At 39.3% G+C, this 22,730-nt stretch overlaps 1 protein-coding gene across 2 annotated transcripts in view; it reads left to right on the forward strand.

The window, feature by feature from the left end:
* The window catches only part of LPGAT1 (lysophosphatidylglycerol acyltransferase 1), a 59,731-nt gene that overhangs the window by 18,982 nt on the left and 18,019 nt on the right, over window positions 1-22,730 (forward strand). The window contains exons 2-5 of one of the 2 annotated variants that reach the window (XM_040058323.2): window positions 3,119-3,237; window positions 7,955-8,073; window positions 13,150-13,245; window positions 15,355-15,628. In XM_040058323.2, coding sequence (XP_039914257.1) covers window positions 3,216-3,237; window positions 7,955-8,073; window positions 13,150-13,245; window positions 15,355-15,628 — 511 coding nt within the window. In that variant the 5' untranslated portion in view covers window positions 3,119-3,215. The remainder of the gene's footprint in view (window positions 1-3,118; window positions 3,238-7,954; window positions 8,074-13,149; window positions 13,246-15,354; window positions 15,629-22,730) is intronic. The other variant, XM_040058322.2, reaches the window with a different exon arrangement.

Raw genomic sequence — 22,730 nt, forward strand, 5'->3', positions numbered from 1 at the left:
AAATTGTATGTGTTGGTTGTCTCTTAAAATTTCCAAATCCATACTCTCTTTAAGGAGGAATAAAACACCTCTGGGCCAAAATTCCCTGGGACATTTTTTTCATACGATAGGTCTTGTGGTCAGTGACTGTCAAATGAGGTTTCTTTCCATTGAGCAGTCTTCGTAAATCTTGTCTTTGCACTGTGTAACAAACAACTTAGATGAGATCCTTCTATTCAGGATCTCTTTGATGTTTGTTTTATGAAAATATGATTCTTTGCTTCTGTCACTTATGGTAGTACAACTTTTTGGTCATCCCTAGTGTTAGAGGCTTTTGACGAGGAAAAGGCAAAAATTCATCTTTAGCTTACATCCTTTTTTTTGGTTATGGTAATCTTAAAGACAGTCCTTTAAATTTAGTCTTTATTCATGTTGGAAATAGACATTTTTGGACATAGGTTGACATTATTTTCTTCCACATTGTAACTGGGAATGACCAGAGTAGTACAGGATGTCAGCTTTGCACATAAACTGAAGTAGTGGCAGTTAATCTGTTAATCTGAAGTGTATTTACTTTTAGCTCAGGTTCACCTGCCTTTTTAGGACTTTGGTGACAGTGTGCTTCTAACTGGATAATTTTTGTGTGCGTAATTTAAAACTTGTCAGGATAATTTTCAACTTTTAGGCCTGATCATTTGATTGCAGTATCCCTTAATAACCTTTACTTGTGGTGATTTTTTATTTTGAAGTATTCCTTCATGGTGAGAGAAACTTGCCAGACTCTCCCCTTGTTTTGCTTCTCCTTCTAGACTTCAAACAAACTAATTTTTTTTCTCCTGGTTATTACATCTGCAGTATGTAAGATATTAGAGCATTAGGATATCAGTTCATGAATGCATTGATGTTCTTCTGGGTGGTTAATGTATTTTATCTGTCACTGGGGAGGAATGTGCTGTTCAGCTCCCTCTGCGACTGCTCTGACTCATGAGCGTGAGGCGCTTCTAAAGGGTTTCAGCACTCCATCTCCTTCTTCAGTCCTGCAGTTGCTTTTCTAAGAATAGAAACAGCAAAACAGACAGCAGAGTTCCTTCTCAGCTGCTGCAGTTCATTACCGCTGTGGTCATGAAACCTGACATCAATGGCAGTCTTCACATCTCACAGCTTCCATTTACCTGTGCAGCTACAAACACTGTGACTTGTACTACTCCTTGGGAGCAGGAGCCACCATCTACAGCTGAGCTTCCAATTTGGATGATCAAAACTATGAGCTGTGGGACTTGGGTGCCTCTGCATTTCAAGCAGAGTTGTGGGAGCAGCATAAAATAACTGAGACCTCCCGAAAATGTGGAGGCTGTGTCCAGTGCAAGATGTATTCTTCTAGTACTTAAAATATATTGGAACTCTTCCTTAAATATCTGCTGTGATCATAGCTTGTGTATTCTGACAGTATCTGTTAATTTTAAAAGTTTTCTCACCGTATAAACTGCTTGCCTAATATGACTGCAAATGCTGAAGCTCTTGAGATGGTATTGCTTAAGTCAGTGGAAGAAGTTTGCTTTCTTGAGGGTGAGCTAAGGTTTTGCTTTTGTTTTATTGATTCTCATTCATGTATGAGTAAAAGGATCCCTCTCTTCAGCCACAAGCGTCATCTCTTGTGCCAGTGAATTATAGAACTCAAATAAACTGTACCCGTGAGGTCTTGAACGTGCACTCCAGGAAAATTAAGTCAGTATTCAAAAAGCAGTCATTGCTAGAGCCTATTTCCAAAAGGAACTGCTGAGCTTTAGGGAAAACATGGTTCTTGGTTTGGTTAGAAAGGTGATGGAGCCAGGGCATCTCTGCTGTAATTGTCTCCTGTTTTTAACACTTCGGACTGTTGGTTAATTGAAGTAAGAGGGTGGGTTGAGTTGGGATAAATATTGTGACTACTGCAGTGCTCTTGTCCACAGAGCAGATCTGACTTTAAACTGCAGAAGGAGGGAATGGAAGCTAAGAAGACCTGAGAGCAAAAAGAAATTGGTGTTGTTTCCTACAAGGAAGTGTAGAGTTGTCCAAAGTGGTTGGTGGCAAAAAACCAAAGATGGTGACTGGGACATCTTAAAATCAGCCTTGGCTTATTGACATATATTGTAGGAATAACTTGCCTTTATTTGCAGCTTTCCCTTCCCCAGCTGCTGCTCATACTCTGACTTTTCTATTTCAAGTGATTTTCTTCATGGAAATAAAGGGAAAAGATTGTCAATGCAGTCAGTTTATCATCATAAAATTCTGAATCAAGTTATCTGTAAAGGATGCTCTTTTTGTTAGCAAAATCTGGTTTGAAATAACATGTTTACATCCTGAAGATACAGATATTGTGATAGCCCTGAAATCAGCAACACTTGTTAGGAAGGGTACATTCTTTAATAGAAGAAGGACAGTATGTTAAGTGAAGCCATGTTTGATGAGATATGATATTGTGTGTATGTTCTTTCCCTCCTTTTCTGTGCTGTGTTTTTGTTCATCATATGTACCTCATGTGTGTTATTGAAAACAAGATATGAAGCCTTCCTTGGCAGTAGGAATTTTGGGAGGAATGGGTGGGATAGGAAGAGCTACTTTTCTCTTTCCATTAGTATGTGTCTGGTTTTATGTAGGTGGTTTTAAATACCTTCTGACCCTAAAATAAATGCTTAGTAAGTGTAAAAGGCTAACTGTAGGATAATTAGCTTAGTCCAGTGTTTGTTTTCCTTTTTTTCACTGTAGACAACCGGTTCCCAGAGATAAATAACCTTAACCTTTTTGTGAAGGGTAAAAACCACCTAAGTAGTATTTAACCTCTGGCATCGCTTCTGGGATTTTGTAAGGCCAGCTATCGAAGGATCCCATGTATTAAGGAGAGACAAATGAGTTGAACAACTGTACATGGTTGCTCCAGTTCAAACATGCTTTGACGAGTTGTTTGTGAATAACAGTAAAGCGGAATTGCAACTTGCCAGACATAAGTGCTTGAGTAAGAGGAGAAATGTTTAAAACATAGAAACCTGGTTGTCAGGCATTAGTCACTGCTGAATACCTAATAATTGCATTCTTTCTGCTAGAGAGCAGGGTGGCTTTTGAGGAAGGCTGTTCCTCAATAATGCTGTTTGTTTATTTGTAGGTTTCCGAGCAATCAGCTAAAGGTGGTTCTGTTCAGTTTTAAGAGTTGCCAGTCTGCAGCTTCTTAGAACAAGTTTTCATGAAGTCTTGTAACATGGATGCAAATGATCAGAAGGGCAGGTAAACTAAGGATGGGTGTGAAAAGGCAGGGTCCTGTACCTGGGGAGAAATAACCCTGTGCACCAGTGGCACAGTCTGAGAGTTGACCTGCTGGAAAGCAGCTCTGCCAAGAATGTCCTGGAGGGCCTGATGGACAACAAGCTGTCCTCGAGCCAGCAGTGCCCTTGTGCCAAGAAGACAACTGTGTCCCAGGGTACATTAGGAAGAGCATTGCCAGCAGGTTGAGGATAGTGATCCTGCCCCTCCGTTCTGCTCTGGTGAGGCCACATCTGGAGTGCTGTGTACAGTTCTGGGCTCCTCAGTACCAGAGAGACATGGAGCTACTGGAGCTGGTCCAGTGAAGGTCTGCAAAGATGCTCCAGGAACTGGAGCATCTCTCTTAGGAGGAAAAGATGAGAGAGGTGGCTGAGAGGGCGACCTCATCAATCTATTTAGATTTCTGAAGGGAGATGTCAGAGGATGGACCGGGCTCTGCTCAGTCGTGCTGGGCAATAGGACAAGAGGCAGTGGGCAGAAAGTGTTGCACAGGAATTTCCACCTGAATGGAGGAAGAACTTCCTTACTTCAGTGCCCAAGCCCTGAAACAGGTTATCCAGAGAGGGTGTGGAGTCTCCCTCACTGGAAATACTCAAGAACCATCTGGACACAATCCTGTGCCATGTGCTCTGGGATGACCCTGCAGGAGCAGGGAGATTGGACTGTATGAGCCACTGTGGTGCCATCCAACCTTACCCATTCTGTGATTCTGTGGAAAGTTTTGGAGTGGAAGTTCTTAACTTCTCCCCATTTCTAGAGAAAGTTGTGACTATTGTGTGGACTCAAGTCTAAATAGCAAATAAAGTGGATATCCAAATCATTTACACGTTCACTGTAACTTTTAGGTGATTTGTGTTTCAGTAGTTGTGATCAGAATGCTTAAGGTCACTTCCCTGATCTTGCCATAAAATGTCAGTCTTTTAAAACTCTCAGTGCCTTTTGAAATAATAAATTAGGACTTATGTTGTTATGAGGCCAAGGAGATCTATGCCTATTCTTAGGGCACACACTGTCGTGAAACTACTGACTAAAACAAATAAGAGATATTGAAGATTTCAGAGCATTTTTTTAAGTTTTAAAATACAGTCTGTAAAGTGAAATTGTTTGTATTAATTTCTGGGCAGTTGCACAGATCAGTAGACTGCCATTCTTCCAGGTGTATTCAAAACGATAAAATAAATCTGAATTTTCAGTTAGGTTAGTAGTCCTTTGTGCAGGCCTAGTGACATACTGTAATTGAAGTGCTTGAATATTTATTCATAGCATCACTTGCATGCAGACAGTTACATTAAAGACATGAGTATAAAGTAGCCAAGTGTTCTGAGAACTCTCAATGGCTAGTAATAGTTCAGTAAAATATGAAAAATTTTTTATTACTTTTGTTCTCTTCTTTAAGCTCTATAAGGATTAGCTCGTAAAGGACTAAGTCTGCAGCTCATCAGATGAAATATTTTCTTGACGTCTTACATCTTGGGCTTCTTTTTATGAGAGAAGGATAAATATTTCTGTCTTGGGGCTCATGTTACTAATTGCAATTAAACTTGTTTTCCTCCTTCTCTGGTAAAGCCTTTTCCTCACAACCTGAAGTCACACATGAGGTCTCTTACGGCTAAGTCACTTCTGTCTTGCCACATAAAAATGGTTTCTGCTCTTTCCTCCCTTTATGTTCTTTTACTATGTTAAACTGCACTTTCAGAAATCTAACTGTTGTCAGGCTTTAGATGCAGAAGCTGCTGTCTTTGAAAAAGGTGCTCTGGCAATAGAAAGAAGCTGTGGAAGAAAGTTTGCTGGATCTCAGGCCCCCAAGTGACAAATATTTGTCTTTGAGGTGTTTTTTGTTTTCTAAGAGTGGAGCTAAGCAGTGTTGTTTCTGCTGCCATGCAGCTGAGGTTTTGATTTCAATGTTTCCAACTGCAGTGAAGGAATGTAATAGTGCAAGTATTTCTTAAAGCAAAAGGTTCTCCTTTGTGTGGGGAGAAGATTGAAGGTAAGCATTTATTCCCCCCACTGAATTTAAAGGGACACCATGAACTTAAAATTTTAGAGACTTGAGGGTTTGTTTTTTCCTTCTTTAAAAAACTGTAGTAATGGCAGTGGTTTTTCTGCACACCTCTGTGGTTTGCTGTTCTCTTTTCAATCCAGAAATGCTCTGTGAAGGACTTGCACAGAGTGATTCTCTTCTCCCTGATAATCAGGTCAATCAATTTGCTGTAAAGTGTTATTAAGCACAAGAGACAGCGTGATTGCCTGAGGAGGAATGACAGAGAGGGAAGAAGCTAGAGGCAGGCCAGCTGATACACTGGGATTTAATAATCCACTGCCTGTCAGCTGAGTCACAGAAGCTGAGCTCTTAGCCTTGGCTGGTTGATGGAAAATGAATGGAGTAAATCAGTTTAAGAATTAAATCAAACTTCATTTTTCTTCACCTTGCGTTTCGAGTGGGATCACAGAGCCCACCTTTTTCGTACTTCTCAACTGAAGTCTGTCTGAACGTTTCAAAGTCAGGCAATATTCTTCACCTAGTATGTTAAAAGTGTACTTTTTTTATAGCAAATTAAGCTTCCTAAGTTCTCCTCTTTAGTTGTTTCCATTGTATGCTGCTTCTCATGGCTTGTACTTTTGTCATGACCTTAATTTTAATCCATTGTTAAGTTAGATATCTGAATTTTTTTTGAAGATCTTCATTTTAAACTGTTCTACAGTTTAAATTATTAGTATTAAATTGCTGTGTTCCAGAGAAATATCTATAGTAAAGGAAAGCATTTATTTTCTCTGAGTGATCTACAAATAAAACAGTTTTATTTGGAAACAATTAGCTACTTGTGAAAAAAGTGATTTTGTAGATACTTGATACGTTTAGTACTTAGTTTATATTACTTTTAGAAAGCCACAGTTCAGTAAGACCATTGTATGCTGGCTGCTTAACAGAAAAACGGAAGTAATGATTTCAAAGTTGCTATGTGGTTGATTCATTTCCCTTTAAAACAGTTCTCACTTCATCTTAGTTTCTTGCTCTGTGGGGTACTGCCATAGTGAGACATGTGAAATACACGATAATGAAGGTGCGCCGTCAACGATGACTGCCCCGGCCAAGCGTTTTCCTACTTTCATGGAGTTAGAGAGGACACGGCAGGGAATTTGCACGTAGTGAGGAGGAGGGATAAAGGGGATCTTCCAAGTTCATGGTGAGAAAAATAAGGAAAGATCCATGCTTAGCTTTCCCAGGGAAAGGAAAGGAGATTGAACATTATGGAGTGAGTCGTCCTCTTCACCATGGTATCTCTAGTCTGATTTTATCTACTGGTGACTGAAGACAGCATTTTATTTTTTTACTCTGTATTCATGTCTCAATTCAGTACTAATTTTAGAACTGTTAGAAAGGAACAAAATGGCAATTTTTAAAAGTGTGATGCTAATTGATTTCTTCAAGGACAGGGAAGCTACGTCTGGCTTATTGCTTCTTGTTGTCAGTGTGCAGCCTATTACCTTTGCATCAGTTAAACCATCTATTAAAAGACAGTAAAGTAATGGGCCTGTGCTGAGAGTTTTTCACTGCCTGAAGCAGTGCGGATGAAATAGTTCCTTTGTTGTCAGAACTGAAAAGGACAGCCAGTAGGAACCACTTAAGGTACGGAACAAACACAGAAGAAGTTACATCCTACATGCACAGGCAATGCATCGTATTTTTCTTTTGGAACTTCATGGAGCTCCTCTGCCTGTCCATCTGTTCCCTTTAGCCCTCACTGCAGTGTCTGTCCCGCTCACTGAAGATAGACAGACTCTACTCACTTGTCTCTTTGCCCCAAGAGCAGCATTAGACATGTTCTGGTCTTTAGTTTACAGCACACATTTCTGAGTTTCCCATCCTGTGTTCTTCAGGAGGCAGTCTTCTCTTTCTCCACTTAGTTACTTCATGATGATGGAGCTATCAATTTTAACCCCTCTTCCTTATCTCAGCATGGTTTTGATAATTAGTGCAAGTGTTGGATGGTAAACAACTGTATCTTCTTTCTGACATCATTCTTGCCACTGGAGCATCTGGTCTCTGGTCTACAAAATATTGACTAATAGATTCTGTCATCTGAGCAGCGTTTTCTGAACCCACTTCCTTGCCTATAGCTAAGATTTAGAGTTGAATGAATGAGTTTGTTTAATGTAGCATTTTAAACCTAGTGATCCAGATACAGATTTTTTTTGTTTTGCTTTTACTGGAGTAGAATAATACTGAGTATAGAAACAAAAAAACTCACTAAGTATAAAAAAACCAAACAAGCCCAGCCAGCAAAGCCCACTGTTGACAGTATAATTTTCTTTTTAATCTAATGAGGTAAGATAGATAAATATGAAAGCTGGGTCAAAAAGCTTATGTAATTTTCAGACCCTAAATATAGAATGGTGTAATGACACAAAAAGATCAATCTCTGTGCACATGTTGTGGTATTTCTGTTTTGTTCTTATTCTGCACACACAGTTTCAAACTAAGCTGGATACCCCTCGCTTGGAAAAATGGTCTTGCTAATGTTCCTGCCTTATGCTATGTGCCAGTTTAAATTGACAAGTAGCATGTAGGTTTCTTTATGATTTTAGTCTGGGTGTGGGGTTGTTTTGCTTTCTTTTGTTAAAAATACTTCCATGTGCTCATTGTTAAATTTACCTTTTTTATTTGTTTTATTTTTAATAGTAGTGGAATGGGGTGATGATGTAAAAGCAGTGTCAGAAGATGAAGCCATGGTGCTGGTGAACCACCAAGCGACGGGTGACGTCTGCACTCTGATGATGTGCCTTCAGGATAAAGGCACGGTAGGCTGCATCCGGGGCAGGGGGTGGCTGCTGTGTGTTCCCTCGGGACTGCTCTCATCCCTGTGCGGCCCTGACGCTCACTTTGGGATGTTAACCCACCACATCATCTCGGTAGGGAGCTTTTTGTTTGGATTTGGTCCAGTGTGACAGGCAGTAGCTTGGAGCAGGCACAGACTCTGGGCGTTGCTTTGGAGAAGGTCAGATGTGAGCTGAGTCACTGTGCATCCAGTCAAGGCTAACGCAGAGGGAAGGTCTCCTCGCAGCTTATCGTGTACTTGACTTTCTCCTCTCGCCTCATGCAACTCAAGCCAAATTTGCTCAGACCAACACAGGTCTATACCTATACAGATCTTCTTGATTATGACTTTATTCCAACATGAAATTTTTCTCGAAGGTAGAGCAAGCTGTATATGGGATTTTGGTAGGAGTGAGGGCATGCCAAAGTTAAACTACCTAGTTAAGGTCAGGATTGCTTGAGCTCTTGTTTCACAAGCCCTTAATCACTTCTTGGTGAGCAGTGTAACTAATATTAATTATTTCATGCATTTCTGCTCAGAAAATTCATATCTGAGGAGTGGAAACCAGAGTATAGGATCTAAAGAGGGGATCAAATTTATCTACAAATCAGGAAGAAGATCATGTGTGCATGAGTAGGCTACAAAGGGTGGGAGGCATACCTGTCAAGCTGAACAAATCCATCAGCTGTATGTCTTAGTGTTGTCTTCTTTCTTCAAGTGCCTTAGTGCTGCTTCCTTCATCATAACCTGAAGAAACAAGGAAACAACTGCTTTTGGTTGCATCTGCACAATTTGTAACTGGCACTGTTTTTCTTAGTGTAGATTAATATAGTTATGGGTACACTTACCTTTATTGGTGATTTACCATTTTTTAGAAAATTTTCAAGATCTTGCTTATGAGGTTTAAAAAAGCTGATAAAAACATAACCCCTTTAAACAGCCCAACCTCACAAAGTATGAAAATGCTACTCAAGATGGAGCAGAGACTTTTCTTTCTTTCTACTCTAGCCTAGAGCAGGCTGTTTTAAAAGTACTTCTGATTGCTTTCATTTCTTTTGGAATTGAGGGAGTTGGGTATATATAGCATTCTGAGCTGTAGCCAAATGAGTAGAGTGACAGAATAAACTCTTTAATTCCCCTCACCAAAATTGTACCTAGGACAATCTAGTGGTAAAGATATAACTGTGAGGGTGTAGTCCTGTGGATGGATGCATATGGCATATGATCTTGACCACTATTTTCTGGGCATAAATCTAAGTCATGTTTATCCCATTTGACCCCATAGCTTAAATATTTGTCAAGACAGAGTAAATGTCAGTGAATGTAGGAGATGCTAAAAATGGAGGAAGGCATTGGGATCACAAATCATCTTCACCATGGAAGTTATTAGGTTTGCATGTTATCAGAAAAGCAGAAAATCCCTAAGGTATTTTTTTTTCCCTTAAGTAGTTGCAGTCATTGCTTTTGGAATGTACATGTCCAGAGCTTAGTATGGCTTTGATGTTTTTAGCTAATAAAGAAATAAAACAATATGAGCTTCAATACATGCTTAAAATACAGAATAAGTAGTACAAGTGTCTGAAAATAACAAGAAAAAGGGATAGTTTATCTTTGCTAGAACTTGCTGGATCAGGTGCTTTTAAATAGCACGCTCTCTATTTCTAAAGAGAATTGCCTTTACTTAGTGTGACTGTGAAAGTACTGGAGGAAAAGAAATAAACCTGCCTGTCCAGAAATAATCATTATGCAAGATGCAAATGCTTTAATTAGTCAGTTTTCCTTAAATCCAGTTTAAACTTAACACAGAGTCCTTCACAAGCTTGATACTCATTAGTCAGCAAGATTGTAATTTTCAAGAATTTTTTTTTTTTTTTCTTTAGGAAGGTGAAGCTTTGCCAGTCCAGGACTTGTTTTGCTTGCTTTTGTCAGCCAGTACAGACCAAAAACAGATGTAATCTGCAAATGCTTAGAGTTTAGTGCTGTTTTAAAAAAAATGTTCATTTAAGACATCAGAAGAGTGCAGTTTAAGGATCTGGACTTTTCTATGTAGTTAGGCAAACTGATGAGACAGTCTTGCACCTTGACAGTGTTTCCCAAGGGTGATGTCAGGAACCACGGTGGTATTTTGTTCTAGCATTTTATTAACACTTGCATGCCAGTGAGAGTGTAGCCTGTCTGTTGTAAGTAAATTTAATCTCACAAAGCAGAAAGATAAATACATGTGCCGAGATATTTCTGGTTTTTTAGATTCACTTACATGAATAAGAAAAAAGTAATCTCTTACTAGAGAACTGGAACTTTAGCTAAAAATTAGAATTTTAGTGGACTGACTTGGTTTATGTTGTTTGATTAATATTTTGTACCATAATATAAGCCAAACAGCAAAGCTTCAGGTGAACCAGAAGTGACCTAATTATACTTTTATTAAAGTTTGAGAAATTGTTCCAATTTCTTTGTGAAAGTAAGAGTTAAAAAATTCAGTAAGTTGTGGTCTCATAAATATTGAAGGTTACGTGTTTAACACAAAGAAGTAGGTTAAAATACTGCTATTACTGCTTCCTGACTGGGTTAGGACTGATAAATGTGGGGTTTACTCTGATTTGGAATAGAAAGCAGTGCCAGGAAGGGCAGTGGAGACAAAAGTGCAGCTGGCAGTGGTCTGCATGCAGATTTCAAGTCGTGCTTTCTCAGGTTTCATTGTTAAGTTAGAGGTGCTTGAAAGATGAAAGTCAGTCTGTCCAGGTTGCTTTGTTATGAAATCTGTGGAGACTGAAGTGCAAGTGGGCCTGTGTATAGGAGGCACCTAGATTTTTTAAAATTTTAGTTGGTAAAAGCTTTTTCTAGCTTCTGGACGTACTTAACCAGGAAGCATGAAGGAAAAAGGACCTGAAGTGGCATCCAAAAGTTCTTTGAAGCCATCAACAGCTATGAATTTTTGTTCAAAACACTTCTGAATGTCTTTGTTTAAACCTCCTTGAAATGCAAGTGGTAGGAGGCTCATTTCATAAGTGTTGTTTTATTCCTGAGGATACTAAATAGAGGAGTCACTACATGGAAGAATTACTGACAAAATTTTGGAGTGTCCTCTATTCTGCCCTTGATAACAGAATAAAATGAATATCCATTATTCTTGTTTGCCTTTTGATTGCAGACAAGATAACTGTGTCCTGTTCTTTGCACTGCTTTTTTGATTTGGTATGTTAGTATGTATATATATTAATTCATACATAAAAATACTTTATCTTTGTACTTCTTACCATCACCTGGGCTTACAGGCAGATTTATGATTGCTGGGCTCTGAAGTTTGTCTCTTCGTAGCCTACACACAGCAGACTGTGCGTGTCTTAGTTGGAATTTGCATGTCACATTTATCTTTGACAAAATCTCATTACTCCTCAGAAAGACTGAGGAAGCTCAGGGATGCTAGTTAGAAGCCCTGTGTCACCTAAAACAAGGTGAGATGGACTTCAGACTCTGAAGAGCAGTGATCAGCTTGCAGGATAAATCTACCATTATCTAAAGGAAAAGGCAGTACCAAGTGGTAGGGCAGGGGAGAAGCAGCAGAGGTACTGGGCAAGAGTTCCTCATCCAGGATTGCCAAAGAACATATGGGGACCAGTGTTAACTCCTCAAAAGACACATTTTCATTCCAGCAAAGCAAAATATTAAGCTTGCTTATCTCCTCCAGTAAAATAGATTAAAATAAATTAGATTGTTGGTTTTACAGCTTCTTTGTACAATAGAACAATAGTTGCCAAAATGCCAAAGCAGTAGATGAACACCGGCAGGCCTGAGTACTCCTGCAGGCTAAATCATCATTAGTGAAATTTTGGTGGTGTGGAAATTTTTTATCAAAGGAAATGGTTCCCTGCACGAGTCTGTCACCTTTGGGTGATGTGTGGGCACGAGCTCATTGTAGTGCCTTGAAGGGCAGTAACACCTCTGAGTGATTATTTTTTGAGCTCTTGTCCTTAGGGCACACCTTTTCTTTCTTGTTTTTTTCCATAAGGCTTTTTAATTTACTGAAATGGAAAGAATGTTAATGTCTGCAAAAAAGAATTTGGCTTTAAGATCCTCGCTTTTATTTAACATAGGCCTGGAGGTAGCTGTAGGATAAATGATTTCACAATATTAGTCTCAAGTAAGGAATTCTATCTAGGAGCTAATTTTTTGTTTGTCACTCACAAATACGTAGCTTGCCTTTGGTCCTTTGGATGCATAGCATCTAATAAGGAATACCACTGGCAGACAGGAAGGGATACTAACATGTTATATTTATTTCTTAGGCTGCTTCCTCTTGTGTTTGCCTCAAAGTACATGAGATGCAAAGCAGAAGGTGCTTGAATGATCATCACCAGAGAAATGTCACAGTCCTTCATATTCTTTTTTGATAGTGGTAAATGGAAGAGTGCTGTCTTACATGACTTCAGGTTCACTGAACTTGCATCAGTTGTGACGTGGCTTCATAACTCAGGGAAAGGGCAGCCTAGCCTGTGATTGGGAGCATGTCAGAGACACTGGATTTTCCAGTTTTGGAGAACCGCTTCCCCCCCCACTCAGAAATGAACTGTAGGAGGGATAGAGGAAAAAGACCTTGTGAGAAGAGAAGCTTTTCCCTTTCATTGTTTACTTTGTTGGGAGTAATTCTCCTATTTTAAATATCAAAGGACTGAACAGGTCTGCCTTCACTGTCCTGTAAAAAGTGATGGTCAAGTGAATGGATCAGCTCAACCTCTGTTTTTGCCTTCTCACTGTGTTGACTGGGACAAGCAGCAGGATTTGGTTAAGTTCCTAGGGATATGTGTCGCTGCTCTGCATGGCTAATGTTGTAGAACTGTATATTACATAATAAAAAGGCAGCTATTTAATCCTGCTCTCGAGGGAGAAGCATTGCACCTGTGCTGCTTTATATTTTGGGCATAAAGGACCTTATTCTATTTATTTACAGGTTTTATTGCTGTTGTAAATGTGGCAAAAATTTGGCCAGTGTATATATATAATTGATAACTCTCTGCACTTGATAATTCACTCATTCTTACATTTTATTTTTACTTTTCAGGTTGTTCGTCAGATGATGTGGCTGATGGATCATATTTTTAAGTATACAAATTTTGGCATTGTGTCTCTAATCCATGGAGACTTCTTTATAAGACAGGTAAATGGAAACATAGTGCTTTGATTTATCCTTATATGTTATGGGACTTACTTGTCACCTCCTGATTGGTTTGCACGATGAAATAGTTCTGCTGTAAAGTGTATATTTGGGGAGGTCTTTGTTCTGAAGCTACTTTATTTTCCAAGCTATTTTTATTATTTGCATAGACAAAACTGATTATGGAATCCAGTTGTGAAGGGAGCCTATTATGAGAGAGGTGTACAAGCAAAATACATGGGCAGTCCTTTTTATCTCTGTTTCTGAGCACACCTCTCATCTTTCTGTAGTGACCTTGATGCCGTGCAGAGAGCCTGTCTGGTGAGGTCACTGTTCTGGCTGCAGAGTTTCAAATGAGGAAAGGCAGGACTGTCCCTTTTGATGGTGACACAGTAGGGATCAGTTTAAGGTGGCGATGGACCTGTGTAAATAGTACTTAATTGATTCTTGAGGGTTAATTGTTATTTGAACATTAGGAAGGAATGTCTGTTGAGCTAAGCATCTCAAGTATTAGTGAGTGAAACCCTCAGATGTTTCATACTGTTTGGGTAGGGTTTTTAGTTGTTTGGTGGCTGTTGATCAAACTGTGCTCTCAAAGTAGAAACTCAGGAGGCTGATGAAAAGCATGAGCCTGTTTCCAGTTATGTGAACTGCAGTATCCATCATACATGTTTCCTTCCCCTCCATTTTCCTTTGTCTGGGCGTAAAATGTGTGGAGAGAGGGAATTAATGAATTTTCACATTGCAGAGAAGAACTTAATTTACTCAGAATTAAATAAAGAAATGCCTAATCACAGCAGTACACAGCTGAAGTGACATTTCTCACCAACACTAGAGGCACAGTTAGAAAATTTCAAGCAAAATTAGATAAAACAAAGGTGTCTGGTGGCACACAGCTGTGTATTGCTAGAGGATGGATGGGAGGAGCAGGTTTGGATGCTTTGGAAAATTTAAATCTGTTCCCATAGGTAGAATTTACAATATGCACATTTTGAGGTACACAGGGCTTTCACCTTGAAAGTTATGATTTCTGGCTGTGGGGTTGCAATTCCAGTCACAAAACCAAAGCATTCTTGAGCTGCAAAAACTAAGGCTTTTCCTCATTTTTGTAAAGTGGCTGACATAGACAACGTGGCAGATACAATGACATCATTGTGAATCTAAAGATACGCCAATTGAAAATAAAACGCTTCTAGGCTGTTAGCCTTTGGGTGTGGCAGTATACTTCATGTGAGTGAGTAATGGTCCTTTGCCCAGTTCCAGAAAGGCTCTAGTAATATTTGAATGGTTATTGTTCACTGCTCTTTTCTTAACTTCTGTGCTGTCATGGAGTCCTGTGGTCTGATAAGAAAGGATTGGCTCAACTGAGGGCTTTTATACTGCTTTATAATTGCGTGAATATGAGCAGGCAGAGCCTTTCCCTTCCCTCTCCTGTGGTAAGTTGGAAGTAATTACAATGGTGAGACTTAAACGTAGGAGAAGCACTTTCACAAAACTCACCTTTACTGAAATACTGTTTTTCATTCAACCCCACTCTTTCCCTCTTCCTTCCTATGACCAAAACCACCCAACTAACCACCAAACAGTGCAATGTTTGTGGCATTTTTGTTGACATTTCAGAAGATTAAAATCACCTCTGCTGAGGAGAGCTTTTATTTTGCCCTCCTGTGTCTTTTGAGTGATTTGACAAAGTCACTTCGGGGCACTCAAAAATGCTAATTAATGTAAAGAGAGTCCTGTGAAAATTTGGGTAGCTTGGTGTATGCAGAGATGGGAAGAGGAAAGATTGTTCCCGAAGATATTTCTGCAGTAATTAACGATGTATCTTACTGTTCTTATGTGAAGAAGTTGTCCTAATGCACCAGAGAGGAGAAATGAGTGAGTCAGTGGAGCAGTGCAGATCTGAGTGAGGTCTGTGGTTCTGCTGTGGTGACCCAACTGAGGTGTGGTCTGTAGGCCTCCAGTAGGTATTCGAGGAGAACATTGCTTTTTATTGTCTCAGGGGCTTATTTTTATCTCTGAAAATAGAGAAACCAGAGAAATACAATTATTATGTCTGATGTTACCTCTTTTAAACAATCATTTTATTTAGATAGTGTTTTATCCTTACAGGGGAAAGCACACCGTGACCAGCAGCTTGTGTTACTCAGAGACCATCTAGAAAAATATTACAGGAGCCGCAATAGGAAATGGATTGTTTTATTTCCAGAGGGTGGCTTTCTTAGGAAAAGAAGAGAAACAAGCCAGGCATTTGCCAAGAAAAACAATTTGCCTTTTCTTAAACATGTCACCCTGCCAAGACTTGGGGCAACACAAGTAATTCTGGAAACGCTTGTAGCGCCACAAGAAAATGGAACTCCATCAGGTGGAGATGCTGTGAGAAAAGGTAAAGATCACTTCACTATACGGGTATAAAGCAAATTGAATTTCAAAGATTTGCCTTAAGAAAAATGTTGTGTAGAATCAGTCTCTTCAAATATCATTTATAATGTATTTTATATAAATGTTTTCATGATTAGTTTCAGTTCTGCTAACTTTATTTTTGATGTTGAAATAAAAACCACCTTAGTTTTAATTTGATTTTCTCTGTGCTATGGCTGCATGAGTGCTTGGCTTGGCTCACATTATGGGTGAAGCAGATACTGGAATAGGCACCCAGAGTGAACAAGATGGTGATCATCTCCTTTTGGCAAGACTGATGGTTTGCACTTGTTTGTGACAGCATGGAACTGTAGTAGAAGTATTTCTGGAATATGCTAGCTGTGTTCATATTTTTATTCCCGGCTCTAAAAGTTTTTTTGCATCCTCTTCTTCAACTGTTTTCCACTGAGTTCAAGTTCTTCTGTTCTGTACAGATCTTTGTGTTGTATGTCCCCATTTTGCTGGAGTTAGCTGTCACTGATCACTAGATTTGGAGGATTGTTTTGGCTGTCATGTCAGAAGAGTTACGAGAGAATAAGAATATTCCTGCAGCATTATTGTTTTGGGATGCCTGCGCTATAGGCAGGGGTATAGCTGGGATATGAATAATGCCTGTAGTTACAGGACATGGTGCTTTAGTCTCTCAGTTTTTGAAATAACTTCTTGGCATGTTCAAGAGCAGGGTTAGATCTTTCTTAACTTCCTTGTGGATTTTTGTTACTTATTATAGAAACAATAGATTGGGGGGTTGTCGTAGTTTCTTATTGATGGGTGGTGCTGGTGTTTCCACAGCCAAATTTTGATAATCATTTCGCAATTGGAAACAAAGATCCTTACTAATGAAGCCACATGTGCAGAGGACTTTGGATTATTTTCTGTCTGAAGTTCAAATCTCAGAGTTAGCAAGAACCCTTCTACAGAAATTGCTTCCAGATTCTTAGTTTTGAAGTTATTCTTGTCAATGTAGAAAATAAATTGAGATGATGTTCTTGCAGAAGTGAAGGTAGGATTTAAAATGAGCTGGAAATCAAGCTGTAGAAAGCATCAGAGTGTTTCCTGTTAGGCTACATTCAGAAAAGAAGGACCAAAGAAAGCCCTTGTTGTCGTAAAACATTTTAGGTTTGAAAGAGAAACTGAATACCCTAGTCCTTGTTTAAAAGTTTGGGGGTTTTTTGAGAAGTTTGGCCTGTTCCTGCTCTATTTCTTGCTATGTCAAAAAGGTGTGGAGAATAAGAAGTCCCCAAATTAATTATAAGTTGTCTGGTTCTGGGGGGAGACCAGAAGTGCTTCTCAAATTCCAGTTTTATATTTTCCTCTTCTTAGGTTGCTATCAACTTAGCTGAACATCAAACCTGGCTTGCCTTTTTTTTTTTTTTTTTTTTTCCCTCTTCTTTGAGTGGTATCATTCAGACTCTAGAGAAATGAGCATTTGATAGTAGTTGACCTAACTGGGTACTAAAATAAAGGAATTCTTTCAGAAATAGAATGGAGCCATATTGTCTGTCCTACTCAAGGAAAGATAATTGAGCAAAAATAGGAATGAAGTGCGTGGGTTTAGCTGTCACTCTTTCATAGTAATGGACTTGAAAATTTACTAAAAAGGATGAAAAAGAAAAGTGAAAGTAAATTTTATATGCTAGGAAAAAGTAGTATTTGACACTGACGTATTTTATGTCCTCTCTTCTTTTAAGCTCACAAAAATGTTTCTAGCACTGTAAAACTTCACTTTCAGAGATATATGAAATATTAGTTCTTGATTTGTATCTTGTATAAAAGATTCTTCCTCTAATCTGTTGCTTTCTGAATGCTTTTATTGGTCTCTTGCCATGTCAGAAAATGTTCAGTTGAATGAAGTATAATTTTATAAATTGCTATAGTTATATTACAACATTAGAAGTCTAACAAAGTTAGTGAATATCTTTACTTTTAATCTCTTCTGTCTTTTCCCTTTTTTTAATCACATGACAAACCCATGTCAGTGAAATCAAGCTTCCCTCCTGTTCAGGTGACCATTGTTGAGCAGTGGGTGCTAGAACCAGGCGTTGTGCATAAAGGTTTTGCCAGTGGCTTGCAGAGACTGCCCATCAACCTTTTGTTCATTATAACTCTGCTCCTTTGCTTGAAAAGTGGTTTCTTTACCAGAGGCATCACACTTGAACTTCACGGTTTGCTGGACACATTTTTCATCTGCAGCACTTTCTGTGCTCTATACTGTCTTAACAATGTTCCTGGAGTCCTGGGTTGGCAAATTATTCAGCTTACCGTAATAAGCTTTCTACTCCAGTATTTGTTATTCTCACTGTCTTTCTCTTTCCACCAAGCTTTATTGATAGTCATGGGAATTCACCTTCCTCTCTCACGTGATTTTAGTTAAATTGGTTTATAGATGAAGAGTTCTCCTCATCAAAAATTGTCTCCTTCCCGTTGAGTTTCCTGTGTAGATATTTTAATGTTGAGTCATGATACACAGTTCTGTTCTTGACTGCCGTCATTTTATTAGTACTTAATTCATTTCAAATGATCCTTGTAACTTTTATGCCGTTGTAAATTTGATACCATTCTACTTTCTCAGCTGGAGTGATGTGTAAAACTGGGTGAAAGAAGAAAATATGACAAAGGCAACTATAATGAAAGATGGTTTGTCCTTAATGTACTGTTATCACAGTTTGACACAAACCAAGTCAGATACAGTTGTTTGATTGTGTCACGCCCCAGCTCCTCAGCCCAGCTGGCTTCTGAATGTCACATGTCGCTGAAGCTGTGGCCTTCAAGTCCTGGTTCAAGAACTGGGCTAATTGTAGCTCAGTGCTACATCATCTGTTCTGCTACAAGGTCTCTAATCTGATTTATGGTATCCCTTTGGTAGAGGTGGGTTTATGTTGAGAAGTGCAGGGTTCAGTAACCTCCCCAAAAATTCATTAGTCTTAATTATGGTACTACTATTCTTAATATCCAATCCCCTTTTCAATTTATTTTTATACTAGTAGTGTACTTCCCAGTTTAGTAGCTGATTCTTCCTTTGTAAAGTGACAGAAAGACCAAATGTTCCTGAGCTAGACCATTAATACTGTTTGATAATTCTTGTACTTAAACTGATCAATTCTTTATCCGTGGCTTTTCCAGGACAAGCAGCCTGTATTGTCTTAATTTTTTCCTCTTAACAGTTTTCTTTCATATTTAAAAACCCAAGTATCAGTCTTCATCAGAGTGAATTTTAACTTACTGTTGGTAAATACTAAATTAAGTTACTGAAATGCTTATTGCTTTTGCTGCCTTTCAAAACTTGTTTAATTTAACAAAATTATGTAATTGCATTCCTAAATTCATAGAAGTATGGAAAAACAGAAGAAAGGTAGTACAATCATTTGGTAGCAAGACCACTGTTGAAGCTAAATAATGCAGAGAATGTAGCTAAGTGGTGTCTGTCCCTGAGAAGAGAGTCTAAGGTACTTCTGGTGTCTGATGAAAGCCTCCAGATGGGCCAGCACTGCTGCCAGCACCCACATTCCAGAAGAAGGTTTTAGTGCAGAAAAGAAATATGGGCAGTATAAAAATACTTAATGAATAGCCAGCGTCATCCTAACCCTGTAGTGACCCAGGTGTATGTTTGCAGGGGTATTTTACAGTTTTTTGAGGTTTTTTTAGCACAGTGCTTGGTCTTCAACTTGGTTGCAAATACACTGTTTCTTCAATTTATAAGATTTGCTTTTGTGAGTTTTAGAACTATCAAAATGTTCTGAAGGCCAAAAGCTGACAATTCAAAGGAGTTTGGAGCTATTGTTCTTCAGGGATGCACATTCCGGAGCTTATTTTTGATCAAACTTGTTCTAGTGTGTTTTTTGTTTTTTGGGTTTTTTTTATTCTGTTTTATTTTACCGTGCAGCAATTTTTTGTCTGGTAAGAGGTTGCTATAAGCTTAGTTAGAGCCATGCTGAAATCTTACCTTACTGTTTTGAAATGCAGCAGAGTACATTCAGTTCTGATGCTGTTTCTCAGAGAAATTCAATTTTCACTTCTGCAGGGTTATACATTGAACTTCATAATTGATTTTTTTAAAAAATCAAACTTTTTGATTTGCTGTCATGAGAATATGACTTGAATAACATGTGAGAAAGCTTTTGATGATTGTTTTTTTCTTCCCCCTGGAAAAAGGCTTCTTGTTTTGTTCCAGGTGGTTTGTTGTGTTAAGATCTTGGAATGATAAGTAAGATGTTCAGTCTGAGAGTTAATCTTTGGAGAAAAAAGTTAATTCTGGGGTCAGTGATCCAGTTGGTCACACAAGGACAAGTAGAGAACAAGGGACAAGTTACAAGAACAGATTGCTGTGCAGGGAGAGCCATGAGCCTCTTTGGCTGCATTCAGGGTGGTGCAAGTGTTCAGGAAACCACACCTCAATACTCGTGAACGCTAACAAATACTTTCTTTTCCAAGTGCAAGCTGCAGCCCTCAGGTCCACACCTGGCTGGTGCATTCTTTCCCTCTCTGAGTCCAGTCTGGCAGTGTGGTACCATCCAGAGTTCAGCTGGAGTCAAGCTTTCCTGCTGAAATCTGTGTATGATTTGTTCTTTTTCTCAGTGGCAGACACTGACAGTCTGCTGGTGGGTTTGAGGGGTTCTGTACCTCATCTCATCTGCTGTTTAGCATGAGTTGACCCCAGGAAACAGCAACCCCAGGGAGGGCAAAGAGGGGATTGAAGAGAAGGTCTGAACCCCCATCAGTTTGTGATTGTAAACAGTCTGTGAAAAGAACTTCAGAGGATGACAGCTTGAGTGCCTTGCAGACTGATGATGAGTTGCTTCTTAAGTAAATAGGGAGAAACTTAATATCACTGAATCCACAGTGAAGAAAATAGTTGTGAAGATTTGCCTCTGCTGATGATTTGGGAGAAAAACCCCAAACAACAAACAAGTTAGGAAGCTGTTTAAATTTTATTTTTGATTATTTTTGTCTAGGCCAGAAAGCTGCTGTTCCATGTGATTGTCCAGTTTTGTCTTAGCATCAGTAGGCAAGTGTGTACCATTCACACTAATGTGCATCATTGCTGCTTGGTTTGGTTGCTGTTGTGTAGGGCAGGTGCCTGTGGGCGTGTTCAGAAGGTTTATGTGCTATTTAAAAAGAATCAGTTAACATTTTCAAGCAGTTTGAGCAATCCCTATCTTCTCTCTGTGCTGGAAGTGGCAAGCAGACTGATGCCACAGAAGAAAAACCAGTGCTTGGCAAGATCAGCTTAAGTACAGCCTCTGCAGCAGCTTCTGCTGCTGGAGTCTCTGACAAGTCAGGCTGCTCAGTCTTTCAGCAAGTACTAGAAATGAAAAGATAAGAGTGTCTTTTCATGGTAGGTAGGAAGTTGGAAGAGTTTGGCTTTCAGAAAGGTGTGGCTGAGTTGGCCAAGCCAAGCCTGGCGAGAGGAGTTCTTGAGCACAGGTATATGCAGCTCCCTGATTTCCCAGCTACAAATGCCAGACCTGAGATTCACATCATGTGATAACTAATGCATCAGTCTTTGGTTTGAGCTCCTGTTAATGTGCTCCATTTAAAGAATAACAGGGTTTATTCTTGGCCAAAGGTTGGCTTACACCTGAAAGCAGCATCCTTTGTGTTTTGTGCAGTTGTCAGTTTCTTTTCCAGTTTCAGGATCTGTCAGAGCTCCCTGGCTTTAAAATAAATTTGCTTATGAGCAGGTTGCAACACAGTATAACACCACCCCCCCCCCCCAAAAAAAAAAAAAGGTAGCAAGATGTATTTCAAAATTAATTTTCCTAAATCCTTGGTGATGTAGGTTTTTTTGGCAGTCAGATATCTTGGATGATTATGTAAGGCTTATTTTAAACCAGAGCATGTACAAATACTGTGATTTGAGAGCACGTGGAGGTAGCTACACTAACACCTGCTTGCTCTAAAAGGGGGTCTTAGAGGCTGATGTGACTGTCAGAATTTTATTTTTTCCTGGCCTGGGGTTTCTGGTGGGCTGTCTGTATTGTTTTCCCCACCCTGCCCTGAAAAGGGTTGGACATGAGCTTGGAGCTGGAGTGAGGAGTCCAGTGCTGCAGCAGCTCTCTCCACAAAAGCAGAAGGTAGGGAATCAGCACAGCAGAGAACTGCAGGAGTTTTCCCTTAATCAAGTGCTAGCCATTATCCACTGAAAGAACAGCTTTAAATACAGCTAAATATTGAATAAATTATTTTGAAACACTTTACTGTAAATAATAAGAAAATGTGCCCATATTCATCTGGCACTTTTTAATTGCAATTAATGATCTTTGTTGCTTACTCACTTAGGCAATTTAACTTTGGCAATTTGCTTGGTTTTATCCATTCTTGCTTTACATCTGGGAAAATAATAACGTGAATGACTTTGTTTCAAAATCTATTTCTAAATTAATACTTCTGTTGATTTAATATTCATTTCATATTGGCTCTTCTCTGATTCATTGCTACTTTTAAAATGAAGCACTCTGTAGTTAGTGCTTTTCTTAAGACAGACTTGACAAGCACTCTGTCATGATGCTGGCAAGCCTGCAGCCTCCAGTTCTCATTTCACCTGTCAGGGGTTTAAAATACCGAATTTCCAGAAGGTGACACTGGATGTTACCTCTCAGCTTGGCCTATGCAGCTTGCCCTGGGTCAGGTTTTGGAATAGCATGTTTCATGCTGCTAAGAACCCATAATCTAAATTTTAGGAAATGCTGTCTAGCCCTGTGGGAGTAGTGCGTTTGTAACAAAGCAGTACAACTCCACTGATGAGCAGACAACAAGAAGACACTGGCTGCTTGTTAAAATAATTGATAGGTACATGTGATAGCATCGCTGTAATTTTCTTTTCACACTTAATTAAGTTAAATGCAAACTAAGTGAAACTAAATGCAGGTAGAAACTGGCACGCCAGTCCTTGCATGTACATTCTGGCTGGAGTAACTGTGGCTTTCAGGGTGCTGCTCAGACTGAGTGCTGCAGATTTCTTTAGGTGTGTGGTAGATCTTCTGTAAAATCAGAGTGGTCACCCTGGGCAAGGCCACACATCTGCCTAGCCCAACGTCTTGTCCGTGACTCCAGGTGGATTACAGAGG

Source organism: Hirundo rustica, chromosome 3, assembly GCF_015227805.2.
Source record: "Hirundo rustica isolate bHirRus1 chromosome 3, bHirRus1.pri.v3, whole genome shotgun sequence".
NCBI lineage: Eukaryota > Metazoa > Chordata > Aves > Passeriformes > Hirundinidae > Hirundo > Hirundo rustica.